The 16,767-nt window shown below is 39.1% G+C and overlaps 1 protein-coding gene across 1 annotated transcript; it reads right to left on the bottom strand.

Moving 5' to 3' along the window:
* Positions 1–1,056: 1,056 nt before the first annotated feature.
* On the bottom strand, positions 1,057–16,755 carry rtf1 (RTF1 homolog, Paf1/RNA polymerase II complex component). The gene is made up of 18 exons (XM_085391801.1): positions 16,591–16,755; positions 9,543–9,653; positions 9,266–9,416; positions 8,238–8,439; positions 7,900–8,017; positions 5,719–5,830; positions 5,496–5,634; positions 5,207–5,384; positions 5,005–5,087; positions 4,832–4,919; positions 4,631–4,738; positions 4,448–4,525; positions 4,121–4,242; positions 3,803–3,860; positions 3,153–3,230; positions 2,790–2,891; positions 2,308–2,422; positions 1,057–2,160 (listed from the first exon to the last, which is right to left on the bottom strand). Exons 1-18 carry the CDS (start codon positions 16,672–16,674, stop codon positions 2,054–2,056), a joined length of 2,034 nt encoding a protein of 677 aa, XP_085247927.1. The 5' UTR covers positions 16,675–16,755; the 3' UTR covers positions 1,057–2,053.
* Between the last annotated feature and the right edge of the window lie 12 nt (positions 16,756–16,767).

The raw sequence follows: 16,767 nt of genomic DNA, 5'->3' as shown, positions 1-16,767 counted from the left end.
CACTATGAAGCACTGTTCAATGAGTTTGGGAGTATTTGGCTGAATCTGAGCAGAGAATATAGGTCTGTAGACTGTACATTTCATCCTGCTACTTCTATCAGCAGTCACATCATCAGTAACAACTAGTGACCCGGTTCCACTGACAGCCACACAGGCATACGCTGTAATATTATTTCCATTACATTGGATGCGGTATGGTTCAGCTGTTTCTGTGCTTCTTCGTACTTTTCTCTCCCATCATTCAAGTGCAAGTTCTTCTTGGTTTCATCTGTTCAAAGATTTTTTTCTCAGAACTGCACATTTGAGGGTTTTCTGGCAAACTAATCTGTCCTTCTTGTTCCTGAGTGTAATCAGTGTTATTGTAAACCTTCTCTATACATCTCCTAAATGTAGATCTTGACAATGATATGCCTACCTGCTTGAGAGTGTTCTCAACTTGGTTAGATGTTAAGTTTTTCATCTTAACCATGGATATAATTCTTTTACCGTGCCCTTTAGCTGTCTTGTTTTTTTTGGGCCATTTAATGTTGCTGAGCTGCCCAGTGCATTCATACCTTTTAAGAATTTACCAGAATGTTGTTATGCAGTTCCTGTGACATTCAGCCTAAGGATGACCTCCTTTGCTTGCATCTGCATGTCTTTGGACTTCCTACTTAAGAGTTGTCAAATACAAATTCAACATTTGGAATCAGCTCCAGCCTTTTTATTGGCTTCATTTGTCAACAAATGGTGAACACTTGTCAGTTAATTGCCTTCTTACTTTTGAGTGGGGCACTAGCATACAATCGAATGCGACTGTCTTCTTTGAGGGCACAATTCATTTGCTCATGTCTTGGCAGCTGTATCCAGACAAAACTGTCACTAGTTTTCTTTCCAGTCTTTGAAATCTCTCTCTTCTTACCTCTGCTGAGCTTGTTCTGTACTTGAAGGCTCTCTTTAAATTTCTTGATTACTTCTAACTCCAGTTCCTGAAACTTGGAAACATTGTTCTAACTTTGTATATTCACTTGTCCTCATCTGTAGTCCATGCAGAAGACAGACAAAATGACACAGAAGTTATGAAACAGTGCCCCTTTATTTTTTTCCGCACTCACTCAAAAATGCATATTTACATGGCATGCCACATCAAAACAGGAACTGACTATGGACACAATCAATAACACATAGAATCTGCTCTGGGAGTTGAGGGCATGGGAGTTATCCCATGAACAACCAACCGAGGGAAACCAAAAATGAAGCAACACTTAGAATAAGGTCGGCCATACAAAAGAGTTCCTCTTTATTTAGGTTGATTAAAAAGTGACAGATGTCCAGCTGACCTGTACTGAACGTTTTACATTTTTCATGAAGGGCCAACACTGTGGTTAAGTCAGAGATGATGATAGTGTGAACTCTGCAAATAACCACAATGCTGTTGAAATTTAGGATGGAATGCAAGTACAGATGTTCATACATACAGAGGGGGAAAATGTACTATTTTAATTTATTACTGATGAGAACAAGCTGGTCAAATCTGAAGATGTCCATAGACTTTAAAATGCCTAAACAACCTAAATTTTCTAAGATAGGTTCCTTGTTCAAGGTAATAATCCACAAGCGTCATGTTGTCTTTGTCCTCTTGGAGAAAAATTAAAAAAAAAAAAAAATTAAAAAAGGGAGTTGACTCCAGAAGATCCAGAAGAGTAGGAGAGAAGTTAAATACATTAAAAAAAACAAACAAACACACAAACAAACTCCGTATACAAGTTTGTCTGTGAATGCAAAAAGAACAAAAAAAAAAAAAAAAAAACCCCAAAAAACAAACATAACTGGACAAGGTTTTCTTTTTTCTTTTTCCCGAGAAAGATCCTTTGAGAAAAATGTTGTCTCCGTTTAATCAGTATTTCCTTTGTGTTGGATGAACAGTCTATTTTATCATCATTCAAACACACATCCTTCAGGACATTCTCGCTCTTGCTCATACATACAAACACCCAGTCTCTCACTTTCACTCACACACACACAAACTCTTGCTTACACATGCAATGTGGGTTCTCGATGAGGTTCTGCCACATCAAATCAGCCCCCTCCTCTTCTTGTAGTCTTCCAGGTTGAGGGACCTGCGGGGAGCGCCGTCCTTCACTGGCAACGCGTTAGAGCTCACAGACAGAGACTTCGCCTCTGCAGACGAAGAGCAAAATTACACAACTTCACTATATCACTGTGACACACACTGGCATTCACCTTGTGCTCCAAGCAAGCAGAACATCTAGGTCGTATAGCTTCAACAGTACCACAAAACACACAAGGTTAAAACGAGGGTCTCACCTGCATTGGGAACCTGTAGGTCAATCTTTACATCAAAGTCGTGAACTTTAAACAAGTCTTCCGAGAGGTCAGTGGTTGGCTTCGGGACATCTTTGTCTTTCGGGTTTGTTTGACCCTAAAACAAACAAAGTAAAGATTTCTTCAGGATAAAGAGCTACAGTTCAGGTTAGTACTCATTTCCAGTCCAATCTCTTTTAACAAGACCTCAAAGAAAAATACATTATTTTCTGCTATAGTTTTGCCATATTCTAAAATAATAGTTTTGTTTTCATTCTTTTAAATATGACAGCTTATAATTCATGAATTCACCAAAAAACAAAAAAAACAAAACAAAAAAACAAAACAAAACACTACAGTGCTGAACTCAGTTTAGTCTTTCAAAAAGTTGAGTTTATCTCAAAATGTCTTTCCTTGGATAAAGCCAAACTTCAACACCAGTTTTGGCATAATTTTTATGAGCTATCAGAGAGGGTCCTGCTTACCAGTTTGTTCTTCTCTGGACTTGAATTGTCTGGTGTTGAACCAGAGCCATATTTCTGGTTTAGGTGAGCAAGAATAGCTGCATGGACTGACGGATCTCTGGCCTGCCAAATTAAAAGAATCACAGTGACAGATCAGATCAACGGAAGTAGAAGTAGTGGTAGTTTAGGGACATTTCAGACTGCTGTTATGCTGCGTGCACATAATTAAGCATGTCTTCAGTCTTATTTATAACAATTCAGTCATTTAAACTGTCACCTTCATGATTCAGGTATAAGTGTTTGTGAAAATGAGGCACGTGTTATTTCAGTGTGTTTAAACAAGCACAATTATCCAATCTGATAAATTTATTATAGAATACTTACATTAGACACCATGGTGGGTTTGCACTGTCTTCGTGTGAAAGGATCCATTTGTTGGTTTTTGGCATTTTGTCCTTCAGCCTGTTGGAAAAAAATTAATAATATAAAAATGAATAAACTAAAAATTAGTATATAGAAACCCGCACTATCAAGGTGATGTATAATCATGAAAGCTGCATTAAAATTCATAGGTATGTTATTTTTACTACACATGCAATAGGACGTGACGGTTTTAAGCCTCTGCAGGTTGTCTTGGACATACAGGTGCTATAGTATAAAACTCTTAGGCTGGCAGATGCCTGAAGTGAACCACAGTGATACTGAACACGGTCACAGTAAAGCAGCACCAGATTAAGAAAACACCTGACATGAGGAAGCACTTTGAGGAAGATTATGAATGTACCTTTTTTATAAAATGCTGCAAAAACAGACTCCAAGTGTAAGAAAACAGACTTTATAGCCTGATGCTTGAGTCATTTATGGTTTTCCTATCCATAGATGTATTAATATGGTGTTATGCTGTCAATATTTTAGCATAAAGTTATGAATAATGAGTAATTGCATTATGTAATATAGCTTTTTTTTTTTTTTTTTTAGCTCATCTAAGGTTGTGATGACTGTCTATGGTGCTGTTTAAGAAGGTGAACACTTACCACAAGAGCTTTCTCAGATTCAACAATGTTCCAGCTTCTGTTCCTCTGATTAATGTAGCTGGGTGGCAAAAGAACAGTTTAAGGTCTTTACAGAGTAATGATAAAGGACTGTATTTACATATCACAAAAAGTTTTTTTAAACATAATACCTGGCACTACCAACAAAACACAATTTAGCTGTTTTTCTGTAGTTTCCAATAACTTTATTTAACATTAGGTTTACTAAAACCAGTGTTTTAAACTATGTATTTTAATTCAGGAACTTTGGATAAGCAGTTTTATTAAACAGTAAAATGTTTATAAGTGTAGATTGTGTACCTAATAGCAGAGATGTTCTTGGTCCTTTGTCTGTCGAGGGCTTCTGCCCTTTCCTCAAGCTCATTCAGTTCATCCTGGATCACTTTCACTCGTTCACCATCTCCACTTTCCTCTGCCATGGCCTTCAAACCAAAAGAGAAAAAGAAATGAAAAGGTAAGCCTGATTAGCCTTTGTCTCTCATCAAAGTTCAGTTCAATGACATTTGCTGTCAGTGTCCATGTTTTGTTGGTACAGATTTACAGGTTATCAGGGTGACATTTAAAGGGATACGATAATTCCACCTTAACTTGGAGTTTAAAAAAAAAAAAAATCTGGTTTTCTTTTACCTTATCTTTGAGTAACTGCGTTTTCTTCATGGCATAATTTGGTGGTGCTTTCCGGAATCTGTCCTTTTCTTTTACAATCTGCAGAGAGTTTAGACAAAATTTTTTATGATCGCTCATAATTAATGACGTCAGAAAAAAGAATGAAGACCTAGTAAAAAAAACAACAACAAAAAAACGACTTACATCCTCAATGTCTTTATCATTGAACTTGTAGTTGAGAGCTTCTTTGATGGATTGCTCCTTCTTGGTGATTTCATCCAGAGTTGGTACTTGCATTCCAGCAGCAATCATCTGAGAAAAATCGATGAAACACATTTCAGCATCACTTTATCGATTATATATTTAGGACTGTTTAAACATTCTTCTTTTTTAAAAATCACCTACCGCCTCTTTCCACTTCATGAATTCACTTTCTGTGAACTCTTGATTTGATACAAACTCAAGCCTGAAAACCCGTGTGTCACCACCATGCCTGTAGATGATTTACAACATTAAGAGTTGTGTTTTTGGAAACCAGGACAACTAAATGATCCATGTATCCATGACAGTATGCCTACCTTAACTGTAATCCCTTGTTTGTTCGTGTTGATCCAAGCTGGTAAACCTTCGCCGTCTCTACTACATCAACAATTTCAGCAACCTTTCAACAACAAGGGAACAAGAAACTCAAACATAAGTAAAAATACTTCCAAAATAAATAAATAAACCTTACAATAATATATTGGTGGTAGAGGAGATGTAACGAGAATATAAGCTCACCCTATAAACTGGTTTACTGCTGCTGTTCCCGATTCCTATCCTTACAAAGCAGCCAGTCACAGTCTTAGCAAAGAAGGGCATGTGGCACCAGCGCTCCAGCTTGTGTCTGGACAGGCGGATCCTGTTGAGTTCATCTGGCAGGGAAACGGGCTGTGACTTTGGTGGAGTCTCCTCTTTTCTGGTAGCAGAACACAGTTTAAAAAGTTACTCAGAATCAAGAGAAAAGCATCAAACTTGACCATTGCTCTTGTGATGGCACTGTGGTGAATGCACTGGTTGATACACTTACTCGTCTTCATCGTAAGATGATGAACGGGAGCTGCGATCGCTTTTGACAGATGACTTGTCATCATCCTCCTCCTCTTCTTCCTCATCGTCAGAGTAAACCTCACTCGTCTTCAGCGGCTGACGCTTAGCCAGCAACTCCGCTGTTAAGAGACGACACGTCAGCGTTTGAAAGACAATCAGATTGGCACAACAACCTGTCACAAAGGAGTACAAGGCATGCCAACCTGTTTTATTTTTCTTCTTCTCTCGTTCAGCCTTTAGTTCTTCCATAGCCTGGGATTTTTTGTCAAGTTTTTCATCACGCTTGGATCGTCTTTCCTTGTTGTGGGACATGACCTGTAGACATGAGCACTTAGAGGTTAGAATTAGAAATATGATAAAGACAACGTGTAATGCCACTCCTTCTCATACCAGGCAGAAATGAGAAGCAAAAGAGGAATCTGATTTCACTTAAATTACTGAGTGAAAATAAAACTTCAGTTCAAGCTCCTATTTAGGCAAGACTATCAATTATTGATAGAGGCTTCATTAATCCTACACTGGGGAAAATCAGTTGAATTAGACACCCTAAAGTATTATAGAAGTGTAATTTGTACTATATACAGATTACTACTATATACAGTAAAAGGCACTAAAAGACGTCACAGAGATTTTTTTGTTGTTGTATATATTATAAAGTGCAGTGGGAGTACTAATATACTCCCACTGCACTAAAAACATATTGCTAAAACAATATGTTTTAGCAGGTACTGATACACACTGTTGTATAGTATGTAGAGCAGGGCGATATGGCCAAAAATATTTCGCACGATTGAGTGGAAAAGTGTTAGCATTCATCCTGCAGCTTCACTGTGTTTATGTTATGCTAACATAGCTGTGTCGCTAGCGATCACGTAGCACATCATTATATACCAGCTAGCTCACCTTCAGTAACCCTACAAACGTCACTGCTGTTTAGTTTTGTCTTTATTTATGTTGGAAGTGATAGCAGAGCTGTACGTTTGAATTTTTTCAGAAATCTCTCAGTCAGAACATGCTATGTCATAGGGCTGTGCAATATGACCAAAATCTCATATGCCGATATAAGAATTCTATCGTCCGATAACGATATAAATCACAAAAATTTAACATTTTCTGTAAATTCTGTGAATCTCGGGCAGCTCGACTTGCGTGAAGTGTTTCCAGCTGCGCGTCCTTCAACCGGAGTCGAGTGTTTTAACCAATGCATGAAACTATACATTTTTAGACATAAGTTGTAACGGCCGCCGTTTTCTTTGTATTTATTACACGGCGTGCTGCGGGTTGCCTGTTCTAACGTTTGAGTCTAAGGTTTATTTTTGAGCACCTGGCGGCTCTTTTTTAATTCTCATCCATAAATAATCTGCTCTTTCACGTGATTCAATTTATTTTGAAAAGTCTCAACAGGATCTTGAGCTTTATTGTGAAAGGTTTATGTGGAACATAAACAAGCGGAGATGCGAAGGTGTTACTGTCATTGTTGCTAACGACAACGCATAAAAACAGGCGCTTGTCCATACGTAGTGTGGTTATATTACATATAAGAGAAAGAGAGAACTTAAGAAATTAATATAACCACTACAGTGACCATCAGAACGATGAAAAAATATTGCCGTAAATCGGTTTATTTTGCGACACCACGAAACAAACGATAGCATAAAATGAAACGATTGACGTTTTTATATTGTCATCCGATATATATCGTTATATGAACAGCCCCACTATGTCATGCTTAGGTAACTAGTGAAACTAGCGAGCTGACCTCCGCTAACTTCCTGCTAACGTCTAACTCTCTTAAATGTAATAAATTCTGTTTTCATGGATGCCTGGATGTTAAACTTAATTGTTACACCTGGTAAAGCAGCAGTGCTGATCATTTTATTAAGATGAAAGAATTTAGACAGTTTTTAACTCTCAGTGATGCTGCAGTGTTCGTTTGACTTTGGGACCTGAAGAGGACGGAGTTTTGGTCCCAGATTACTCCCAGATTTACGAGCACCTTAGTCCGACAAATACAGCAATAACAACAGCCCGCTTGCATGTTGTACAAAACAATGTGCTTTGGTGGGTATCTGACAGACAAACACTAAACCAGTTCCACATCACTGAAGTTGCAACATTTTTACAAACCAATTCTGTTTCATCCGTTTCACTCAACGATCCGCTTTCCCTCCCCTTCTCATTCTCAGTTGCCGCCATGCTTTTTCGGCCATGTGCGTATGAAAACAAAGGCACTGTGCATGCGCGTTTTACCCATTTTCTATCGCGATATTTTATTTTCTTATCGTTGCCCAACATTGTACCGGTATTACCGTGAACAGTATAATATGGCCCAGCCCTAATAGTGTGTCTAATATTGTTTTAGATGTGTGTGAAACTAGACTCACCACTTGTGTATCTTGAACCTGAGATTGCTTCCTTTTTTCTTGCTCTTCTTCCTGCTTTTTCTTCTTCTCCTCCTTCTCCTTCTTCTTTGCTGTCTTTAGTTTCTTCTTGATTTCAAACCTTTGAAAACAAGCAGAATCCTGAGTGAATAAACTGTGAGCTCACGTCATAACTTAAAAATGCCACGTTTTTGCATTTTTTGGCAAATTTGTTGAAGTAAAATAGGAGTGCTCTAGTGTATTTTAACAAATAACTATCTTGTAGGATTTTTTTTAACAACTAAGAAAAAGTTATTTATGCCAAGTACAACTTTTTTTAACGATTTTTATTCCCCACTCACCGTCTCTTTAGCACCTCTCTTTTCTCAATTCTGTTGAACAGCTCTTGTTCTCTCTCCTTTTCTGTCATCTGCTCAAGTCGAGCTCTGTCCTCAGCATCACCCATCAAGTCATCATCATAACCATCCCTGAACACCTCGTCCTCAGAGGAATCCGAGTCAGAGCTGGAGGACGAACTGTTGCTCTCTGAATCAGACACCTCGCCTAAAAAATTTCAAGGAACCAGAGACAGGGAACACAAAAAAAAAAAAAAAAAAGCTGTTTTCAAATCAATTACAAAACAAAAAGGTAGACACGTCATCAGAGAGATTTTAATTCTAAGATATCTGACTTTTGTCTACGAAATGTGTCATAAACAGCTTTTATAAGCAGAATTTGGAAGGGAAGCTTTTAACTATGAAGCAGTTCTAAATCCTTTTAACATTGCCAATGTAATTAGGTCCCAAAAAAAGTAAATAAATAAGTGTAAATGGCTTAGTGAAGTTGTACTGTAGGCTTTTCCTCACTCAATGTAGACAGTTTCATGTTAGTGGATTACCAAAACTGAATTGGATTTGTGAACAACCACAAATTCCCAGGAGAATTTTTTTCCAGGTTTTTCTTAATGCTGTCAGCCAGTTCACACCAGGACAATGTGACAAAAATAAACAACAGCTTAGATGCTTTGCTGTGAGACACCTGAGATAAACAGGATGAGTGAGTGAGTCATGTAATCCTAACCTCTTGAAAAACCTGTGGATGCAGCACTCTAGTGATGTATAATCTACAGTTCGTAATATGTCTGGATGTCCCGCTCTACACTTCATGGAACATGTTTTGAACATGTTTTGAACATGAGAACGCGTGCAAGTCTGTTTTGCTCACCAGTTTAGTAGCATTTCAAGGATACTAAACTTATGAATAGATGTGTGACTTAATAATAACTTAATCTTAATAATAGATTTAAAAAAAAAAAAAAAGGCTGCAAAGAAGCCTTATTTGAGAGCAGGGAAAATCTTTTTCAATGTGAACACTGAATTAAGAAACCCACCTTCCTCCGGTGCAGAGCTTTCAGCTGAGCTGTCCCCATCTGAGCTACCAGACGCTGTCGCTTTATTAACCTTCTTCTTTGTAGCGTTCTTCTTTTCAGACCCTTTGCCCTGCTTAACCTTCTTTTTGCCTTTGGTGCCACCGACCGTCCACTACACAAAAGGAATGAAAATGTAACTTTTGATTATATAATTGACAGAGAATTGAGGTTTAGTCTCCTGTGCCTCACATGTCCAAAACTGTAAGGTCTTTTAGAGTAAATACTAATAGTGCTATACCTCGTCATCACTGTCAGATGTCTCAGAGTCTGTGGAAGCTGCTGCTTTGCCAACAGGTTCTTCTTGCTCACCCGAATCAACCCTTTTCCTCTTTGCCAAAGACAGCAGCTCCTGAAAGTGACAAAACAGCGATGTGGTTCACCTACAGTGAGGGAAATAATTATTTGATGCCCTACTGAATTTGTAAGTTTGCTCACTTACAAAGAACTGAACAGTCTTTAATTTTGTTCCACTTTAATGAAGAGACAGAATATCAATCAAAACATCCAGAAACAACACATTACATAAAAGTTATAAATTGATTTGCATGTCACTGAGTGAAATTGACTTGTTTGATTGACTAAAGCCCAGCCAGAATTAAGGCTCCACAGGTTAGTACTCCTGCCTACAGAATCAATTTCTTCCATTCTGATCTCATGACCACCATAAGTAAGACCAAAGAGCTGTCAAAGGATGTCAGATATAAGATTGTACACCTGCACAAGGCTTGAATGGACTACAAGACCAGCAGCAAGAAGCTTAGTGAGAAGGTGACAACTGTTGGTGCAATTATTTTGATCTGAAGACAGTTGGGACCACAGTCAGTAAAACACCATTCGTAACACATTACACATAATGAACTGAAACCTTTCAGTGTCCACAAGGTCCCCCTGCTCAAGAAGGCACATGTACAGGCCTGTCTTACGTTTGCCATTGAACATCTAAATCACACGTGTCAAAGTCAAGGCCCATCAAGTATGGATGTACTATTATTGTTATTCATGGCCCGGCGATATGAGGCGCTAATAATATACAAACTACATATCCCATAATGCAGCGCTGCAGCCTCCTTGCTGAACGCTAGGCTAACTGGGAACATTCCAGCGTCAATCAAGTCAAACTTCTGTTATTGCGAAGCTAGCCGCTCACAATGGTGGAGAGAAAAGTTGATTCTGAAAGCAGAGCCTTTCAGCGCCAGTGGGTGACTGAATATATGTTTACAGACATTGCTGGTAAACCCGTGTGTCTTATTACTGGAGCTAATGTGGCTGTAATTAAGGAATTTAATTTAAGATGGCACTACAAGACAAAACGTCAGGATAAGTTGAAAAACCTAAATGCAGAGCAGAAACTACAGAAAGTAGAAGAGCTAAAGAAGAATCTGACATTTCAGCAGACGTTTTTCACCAGAGCAAAATCAAAGTGAAGCTGTTGTGAAAGCAAGTTTTATTGTAGCAGAGGAGATAGCCAAATCAGCCCGGTACCACTCTGAAAAGCTGCATGATGAAGGTGTGCGGCGTCTTGTGTCCAGACAAAACGCAGATTTTGGCAAATGTGAGCCTGAGGAGAAATACGATTGCTGATCGGGTTTGGCCACTGATTTAAGAACACAGTTAGAAGCAAAAACTTTATTGCATACTCTCCTGCTGTAGATGAAAGTACAGACATGATGGACATTGCACAGCTGGTCATCTTCATCCGTGGAGAGGAAATATTGAACATTAAATCGATGCACGGGACGACGACAGAAAAAGACATTTTTTAAAAGGTATGTCAAAGTGTAACCGACATGAAACTGCCCTGGGACAAACTTGATGGACTTACAACAGATGGAGCGCCGGTGTTGTGCGGTGAAAAAAGCGGACTAGTCAGCAGGATGTGAGTAAAGATGCAGGAGGAGAACTGTACCGGTGAGTTATCAGCATATCACTGCATCGTACACCAGGAAAGGCTGTGTGGTAAAGTCCTAAAAATGGAGCATGTAATGATCACTGTAACGCAAACCGTAAATTTCATCTGAGCAAAAAGTTTAAATCACCGTCAATTTCAGTCTTTATGTGGGAAATAGATTCAGAGTTTGCCGACATTCCTTATCACACAGAGGTCCGTTGGCTGAGTTGGGATAAAAATGCTCAATAGAGTTTTTGAGCTCAGCAAGGAAATCTGTCAGTTCATGGACATGGCATGTATGATGCGGTGAAGGCATTTCAAGTGAAGCTGCCACAAATGCACCAGTGCAACCTGCCTCACTTTCCCTGTTGCCAAGTAATGTTGAACCAAGTCAGCGGACTTTGCTGAACTGCACCTGTGCAGATTCAGATGGAGCTGCAGTGTAATGATACACTCAAGGCAAAGGACGACACTGAATGGCCCACACAGTTTATTAGTTCCATTCCTGAAGCAATGCCCAGCTCCGTCTATATGCGTCTCGAACCTTGCGTATGCTTTCATTTATTTTTTCGGGGGTTTTTGGCAGCATGTTCATATTTCTAACTTGCATAATTTTGACAGGATATATTTTTATTTTATTTAAAGTTAAAGTTTATTTTTTTAAGTTTATTTAATCTGGAATAATATTCCTGTCTGTTTTTATTCATATTTATGTTTAAAAAAAACATTGTTTTAGTGTGTTCAATAAATGTTTATCTTGTTTGGCCCGCGACCTAAAGTGTGCCTTGAGTTTTGGCCCCTGTGCAATTGAGTTTGACACCCCTGATCTAAATGATTCACAGGTTTGGTGAGAAAGTGCTGTAGTCAGACAAAACCAAAAATCAAGTTCTTTGTCATCAACTCAACCTGGCGTGGTTAGAGTAAGACAAATGCCAAGTATGATCCAAAAAACACCTTGCCCACAGCCAAGCACAGAGGTAGAAACATTATGCTTTGGGGCTGTTTTTCTACTAAGGGTAAAGAACATCACTACATTGAAGAGTCAAGTACCAGAAGATTTTCTGGTATGTGAAGAGTTTTAGATAAGAGACCCTTTCCGTCAGGCAGAACACTCCGGAGAGGTCGTGGATGGGTCTTCCAGCATGACAATGGACAAAAGCATACCACCAAGGGATCAGGAGTGGCTAAAGAAGCAGCAGATTAAGATAATGCAGTGACCTAGCCAGTCTGAAAAGTGTGAAGGGAGCTGAAGCTTTGAGTTGCCAAGCAGCAGCCAAGAAAATTAAAGAACTTCTTTATAAATGAGCAAACATAAAAATTCAGCAACGGGGTCAAAAAAAAATTATTTACCCATACTGCAGTACAAATGGACAGAACTTCTCAAGCCACTTGAACTGAAATTCATATAGTGGGACAAAGTCAGCAGAAGTAGAACACTTTAAATTTAATGATCAAACCCATGGAAAGCTTCTCTTTCTTATTATTTAGCAGCAATCTGTTTCCCAGAAGTAAAATTACATGTGCCTTGTATTTCTCAAAACACCTTCTGATACTAGTTTGATGATTAACTTGCCTCATTAATGCGGTTATTCAAGACAACTACTCAAACAGACCTGATAACACACAAAAAGAAAGTGAACCTGCATACTCCACTACTATAAAATGTAGAAAAAGAAAAACAAAACTATGCTCTCTCTCTCTCTCTCACTTGAGAGCTTTCATTAAATATAATTTCTTTCCCTGTGACATAATATAATGCAGGGAGGATCAAGTCGGGACACTGGTCAAAGATGGTTTCTCTCGTGAAGTTCACAATAGCAGCTTGCTTGTTTAACAAAGACTCCATTTGGTTTATTCAAGGTTACCGATTGTATAGAGCAGCAAAGAATGTAAAGCCTGACAAAACTGCTATATTCTCACATGGATGAAGCAAGACATGTGGTATTTGTACTAAAGAGCAAGCAGCGTGGAGAACATTCGCAATTCAGCTTAGAAAAACAACCGCATTTTCATATACAGCTCCTGCAGTTAATGTTAAGATTCACAGCCACATGCCTGTGAAAACAACCTGTTATACTATAGCTCCTCCAAAACACTGAGGGCATCTCTTTAGCTTTACATGCATTTATTAACCATTGCTCCATATCATTAACAAGTCCTCTCAGTCTTGCAGTTTCTACTTTTTACCTGTACCCAAAGAAAGCCATGTACGTCTGCAGTTATTGTCCTCAATAATTTGGCCAAACACATATCCATTAACTCTGAGTCTGCTTCTATTGGAGGTCTCTTCTTGTTACAAAGGAGCTTTCCTCACCGCTGTCTTGAAATGTTTGCTTTGGGGCTAATTTGAGGGTTCATCTCTATGTTAAAAAGATCTAGAAATTCAATTTGTAAAAAAAAAAATCAAAAACCTTAACTTAAATTTAGCTAATTTAAATTTTCCAATGACCTGACTTATTTGGGTTCGGAAACTGCTGGCTCTTCCAATGAAAACTCAAATTCAATCTTTGGGAGACTCAAACCAAGTTTCTTCAGCAGCGATTATACTCATTGTGAATTTTGCTTGAGTGTTTAAGGTCCATGGCGAAACTTTTAATATCCACACTGAAGTGCTCAGAAAAGGAGTTCCAGGAACCAATCTCAAAATAGCATTGCAGGAAGAACCAGCGCAGAGACTGGACATGAGAAGAACGGCGCCTTGGCTACAAAATAAGGTTGGTGAATTAGAGGCTTATTAAAATGCCTTCTCCTACATGCATGTTCTGGCTGTCATCTTTGACACATTGTGCCACGGATTCACAGACGTCTTACACATCCATTTTCTAGTGCAATTACAAAACAAATTTGGTTATTCAGACCATGAGGGTACTATTGAGAAATACCAACAACACTATCATGCTGTAAACATGAATTGATGCATGTTGCTCAGATTAATGTCAGGCTTAAACAGCAGCAGCGTTGTCGTCTTTCTCACAAACTGTGTAAACAGGCATGCATGACAATGAGTAACTATGGTTACAGTGTGACGCTGTGAAGCTCATGATTGCCAAGAAAAGATCTTAAATTATTATGCATACGCAAAATCAAGTATGAACCTCAGTGCTTACGTTTAAGTAATATGGATATATACTCTGTGGGTGGCTGTAGCTCAGGAGGTAATCACAGGGTTGGTAGTTCAATCCCTAGCTGTTCCAGTCTGCATGATAATATCATTAGGCAAGATACTAACCCCGGCTTGCTCTCAGATATATCCATCGGAGTGTGAACGCTAGATAGGAAGCACTTAACCATAGAAAAGGTCCTTTTATGAATAGGTCAATGAGACAAGATGTATAAAGCGCTTTGAGTCCTCAGAATAAAATAGTGCTATACAAAAAACAGTCAATTTACTATGTAGCATAGATTACCTTTTCAAACATAATATTATTGACACAAAACTATATACTGTGTGAATAATCATATTTTAGAAGGAAACAATTAACCATCTGTGTGCATTTTATGTAACTTACCCTATAAACATTTGTTGTGCTATTCAGAGCTATGCATGTCTATTTATTCAAAGTGTGCCATAATAAGAAGAATATTTGAGTCTGATTAGTGCATACTGATTCTTTTTATATCCTGGACAGGAGGAGAACTGATTGCGTACTTAAAAAAGAAAGGCAGGCTAACACACTTGATTGCAACTGTTACAGAGTATGATATTTTACTATAATGTCTAATTAACAACTTTAAAAAGTTGCTGTTATCAAGTGAAAATCCAAAATATTTCTGGGTCCTTTTAATCACCCAAAGTTTCAAGACCCGAGCAATGCCTCTGGTAACATTCGACACCTCATTCCTCAAATTTAAGGCTCACCACAGTGGATCATCTGCCTTGAGCTCACACCATCCCTAGAATACCTGCATGTACTCCTTTACTACATCCATGAACTACATCTGTGGCTTCTATTTTTCTCCTGCCTCACAGATCCATATTCAACACCTTTTTTTCCAATATATCCACTATCCCTCATCTGCATATTTCCAAACCATCTCTAACCGTCTCCAAACTGCTCAATCTGAATTGTCCCTTTGATGTACCCCCCCTTAAATCTTGGCATTTTCTGATCACTCCCACTGATCAGTGATCATCTCTACCTACTCTACCCTGTCTGCACTCTCTTTTTCACCTCTCTTGTCTGTTGCTTTGGATGGTTAACATCAGGTATTTAAATGCATGTATCTTCACTACCTCCTTGCAGCTTTAGTTACACCTGTTTCCCTCTCGTTCACATACGTTTTCTGTTTTGGTTCTACTGACTTTTATTCCTCATCTCTCCAGATTTACTTCCATCTGCTCCCAGCTCTCAATACAGATCACTATGTCATCTGCAAACATCTTAGTCCATGGAGACTCCTGCCTGATCTCACCTGTCAACCTGTCCATCAACACTGAGAAGAAGAAGGGGCTCAGAGCAGATCTTTCAATGTAATCCCATCCCCACCTTAAACCCTTTCTCTTACCACACACCTCACTACTGTCTGTGTCCTTATACATTATCCTGCACCAGCCTCACCTGACTTCCTCATGCAGCACCACAGATCCTCTCATGGCACCCTATCACACGCTTTCTCGAAATCCACAAAGACCGTGCAACTACTGAAGATAACTATATTAATCCGCACTTGGTCAAAAAACACGCACGATCAAACCTACTGACGGTTTGAGCAACCAAAGAAGCTCGTCTTACTGACCCAGTCTGATCTTCTGTGGTCACAGTTTCTGTTTTCTCCGGGGGGGGGAACAAACGGGTCAAATACACGTGAGTTTACAGGTGATGTAAACAGCGTTGGCAGCTCTTCAGACTGACATGTTTCTCTGCCAGCTCCAGTTTGACAACAACACCACCGAAATAGAACTTCGTCTCATGACGTCATGCAGGAGATAATGTTCTGACTAAAGCAAACGCGACTCCAGAACGATTTCACTTTATCAAAAAACAAACAAACAACACACTCCATTCCAGTTTAGTCTGAACGCTAACGCACCAATTATTCAACAGAGCACAGCTGCAGTCACGCAGCTTACGGCTCGAAACCAGTCAAAGGCCCACGGCGCGGCATTTTCATGGCTACTTAATACTGCATGATTGCAAGCGTTGGGTACCTTTCATAACTTAACGAGCTGGCTCTGTTCAAACTCAAACACTTTCCATTTTATCCAGTACCAACCCGTAAACGCTTAGTAGAAACCTAGCTCCGTGTTAAGATTTGAGTGTTTTATCACAAAGGAAACAGCGGTTGTAAATAAAATAGGCCCACTCAACGCAATCAGCTAGCACACATTAGCGTCAGCCTGAAACTGTTGTCAACTTCAGAATCCACCGGTGGGGAAAAGGGTAAAAATAACACCTACCTGATCTAAATTATCGTCACTAGCGCTGTCTTCGGAGTCAGAGTCAATAACGACTCGACCTTTCCGCTTCTTTACATTCACCATGATTAGCTGCAGAGCTAACCCACTAGCTACCACTGTGTCGTCTAATGTAATGTTCTCTACGATAGCTGTCGCTGCTACCTGGCTAACTCCGGA

The sequence above is a fragment of the Rhamphochromis longiceps genome, linkage group LG19 (assembly GCF_057381845.1).
Source record: "Rhamphochromis longiceps isolate RC_006_pf linkage group LG19, R_longiceps_female_GT1.1, whole genome shotgun sequence".
Lineage (NCBI taxonomy): Eukaryota > Metazoa > Chordata > Actinopteri > Cichliformes > Cichlidae > Rhamphochromis > Rhamphochromis longiceps.
This window is presented reverse-complemented; position numbering and strand designations above follow the sequence as displayed.

Excerpts from the sequence above, each read along its gene's own strand:
- rtf1 (XM_085391801.1), bottom strand. The coding sequence starts at position 16,674 with ATGGTGAATGTAAAGAAGCGGAAAGGTCGAGTCGTTATTGACTCTGAC. Across the intron at positions 8,440-9,265 it reads AAGCTCTGCACCGGAGGAAG|GCGAGGTGTCTGATTCAGAG; the intron begins GTGGGTTTCTTA and ends GAAATTTTTTAG. Across the intron at positions 5,385-5,495 it reads TCATCTTACGATGAAGACGA|AAAAGAGGAGACTCCACCAA; the intron begins GTAAGTGTATCA and ends TTCTGCTACCAG.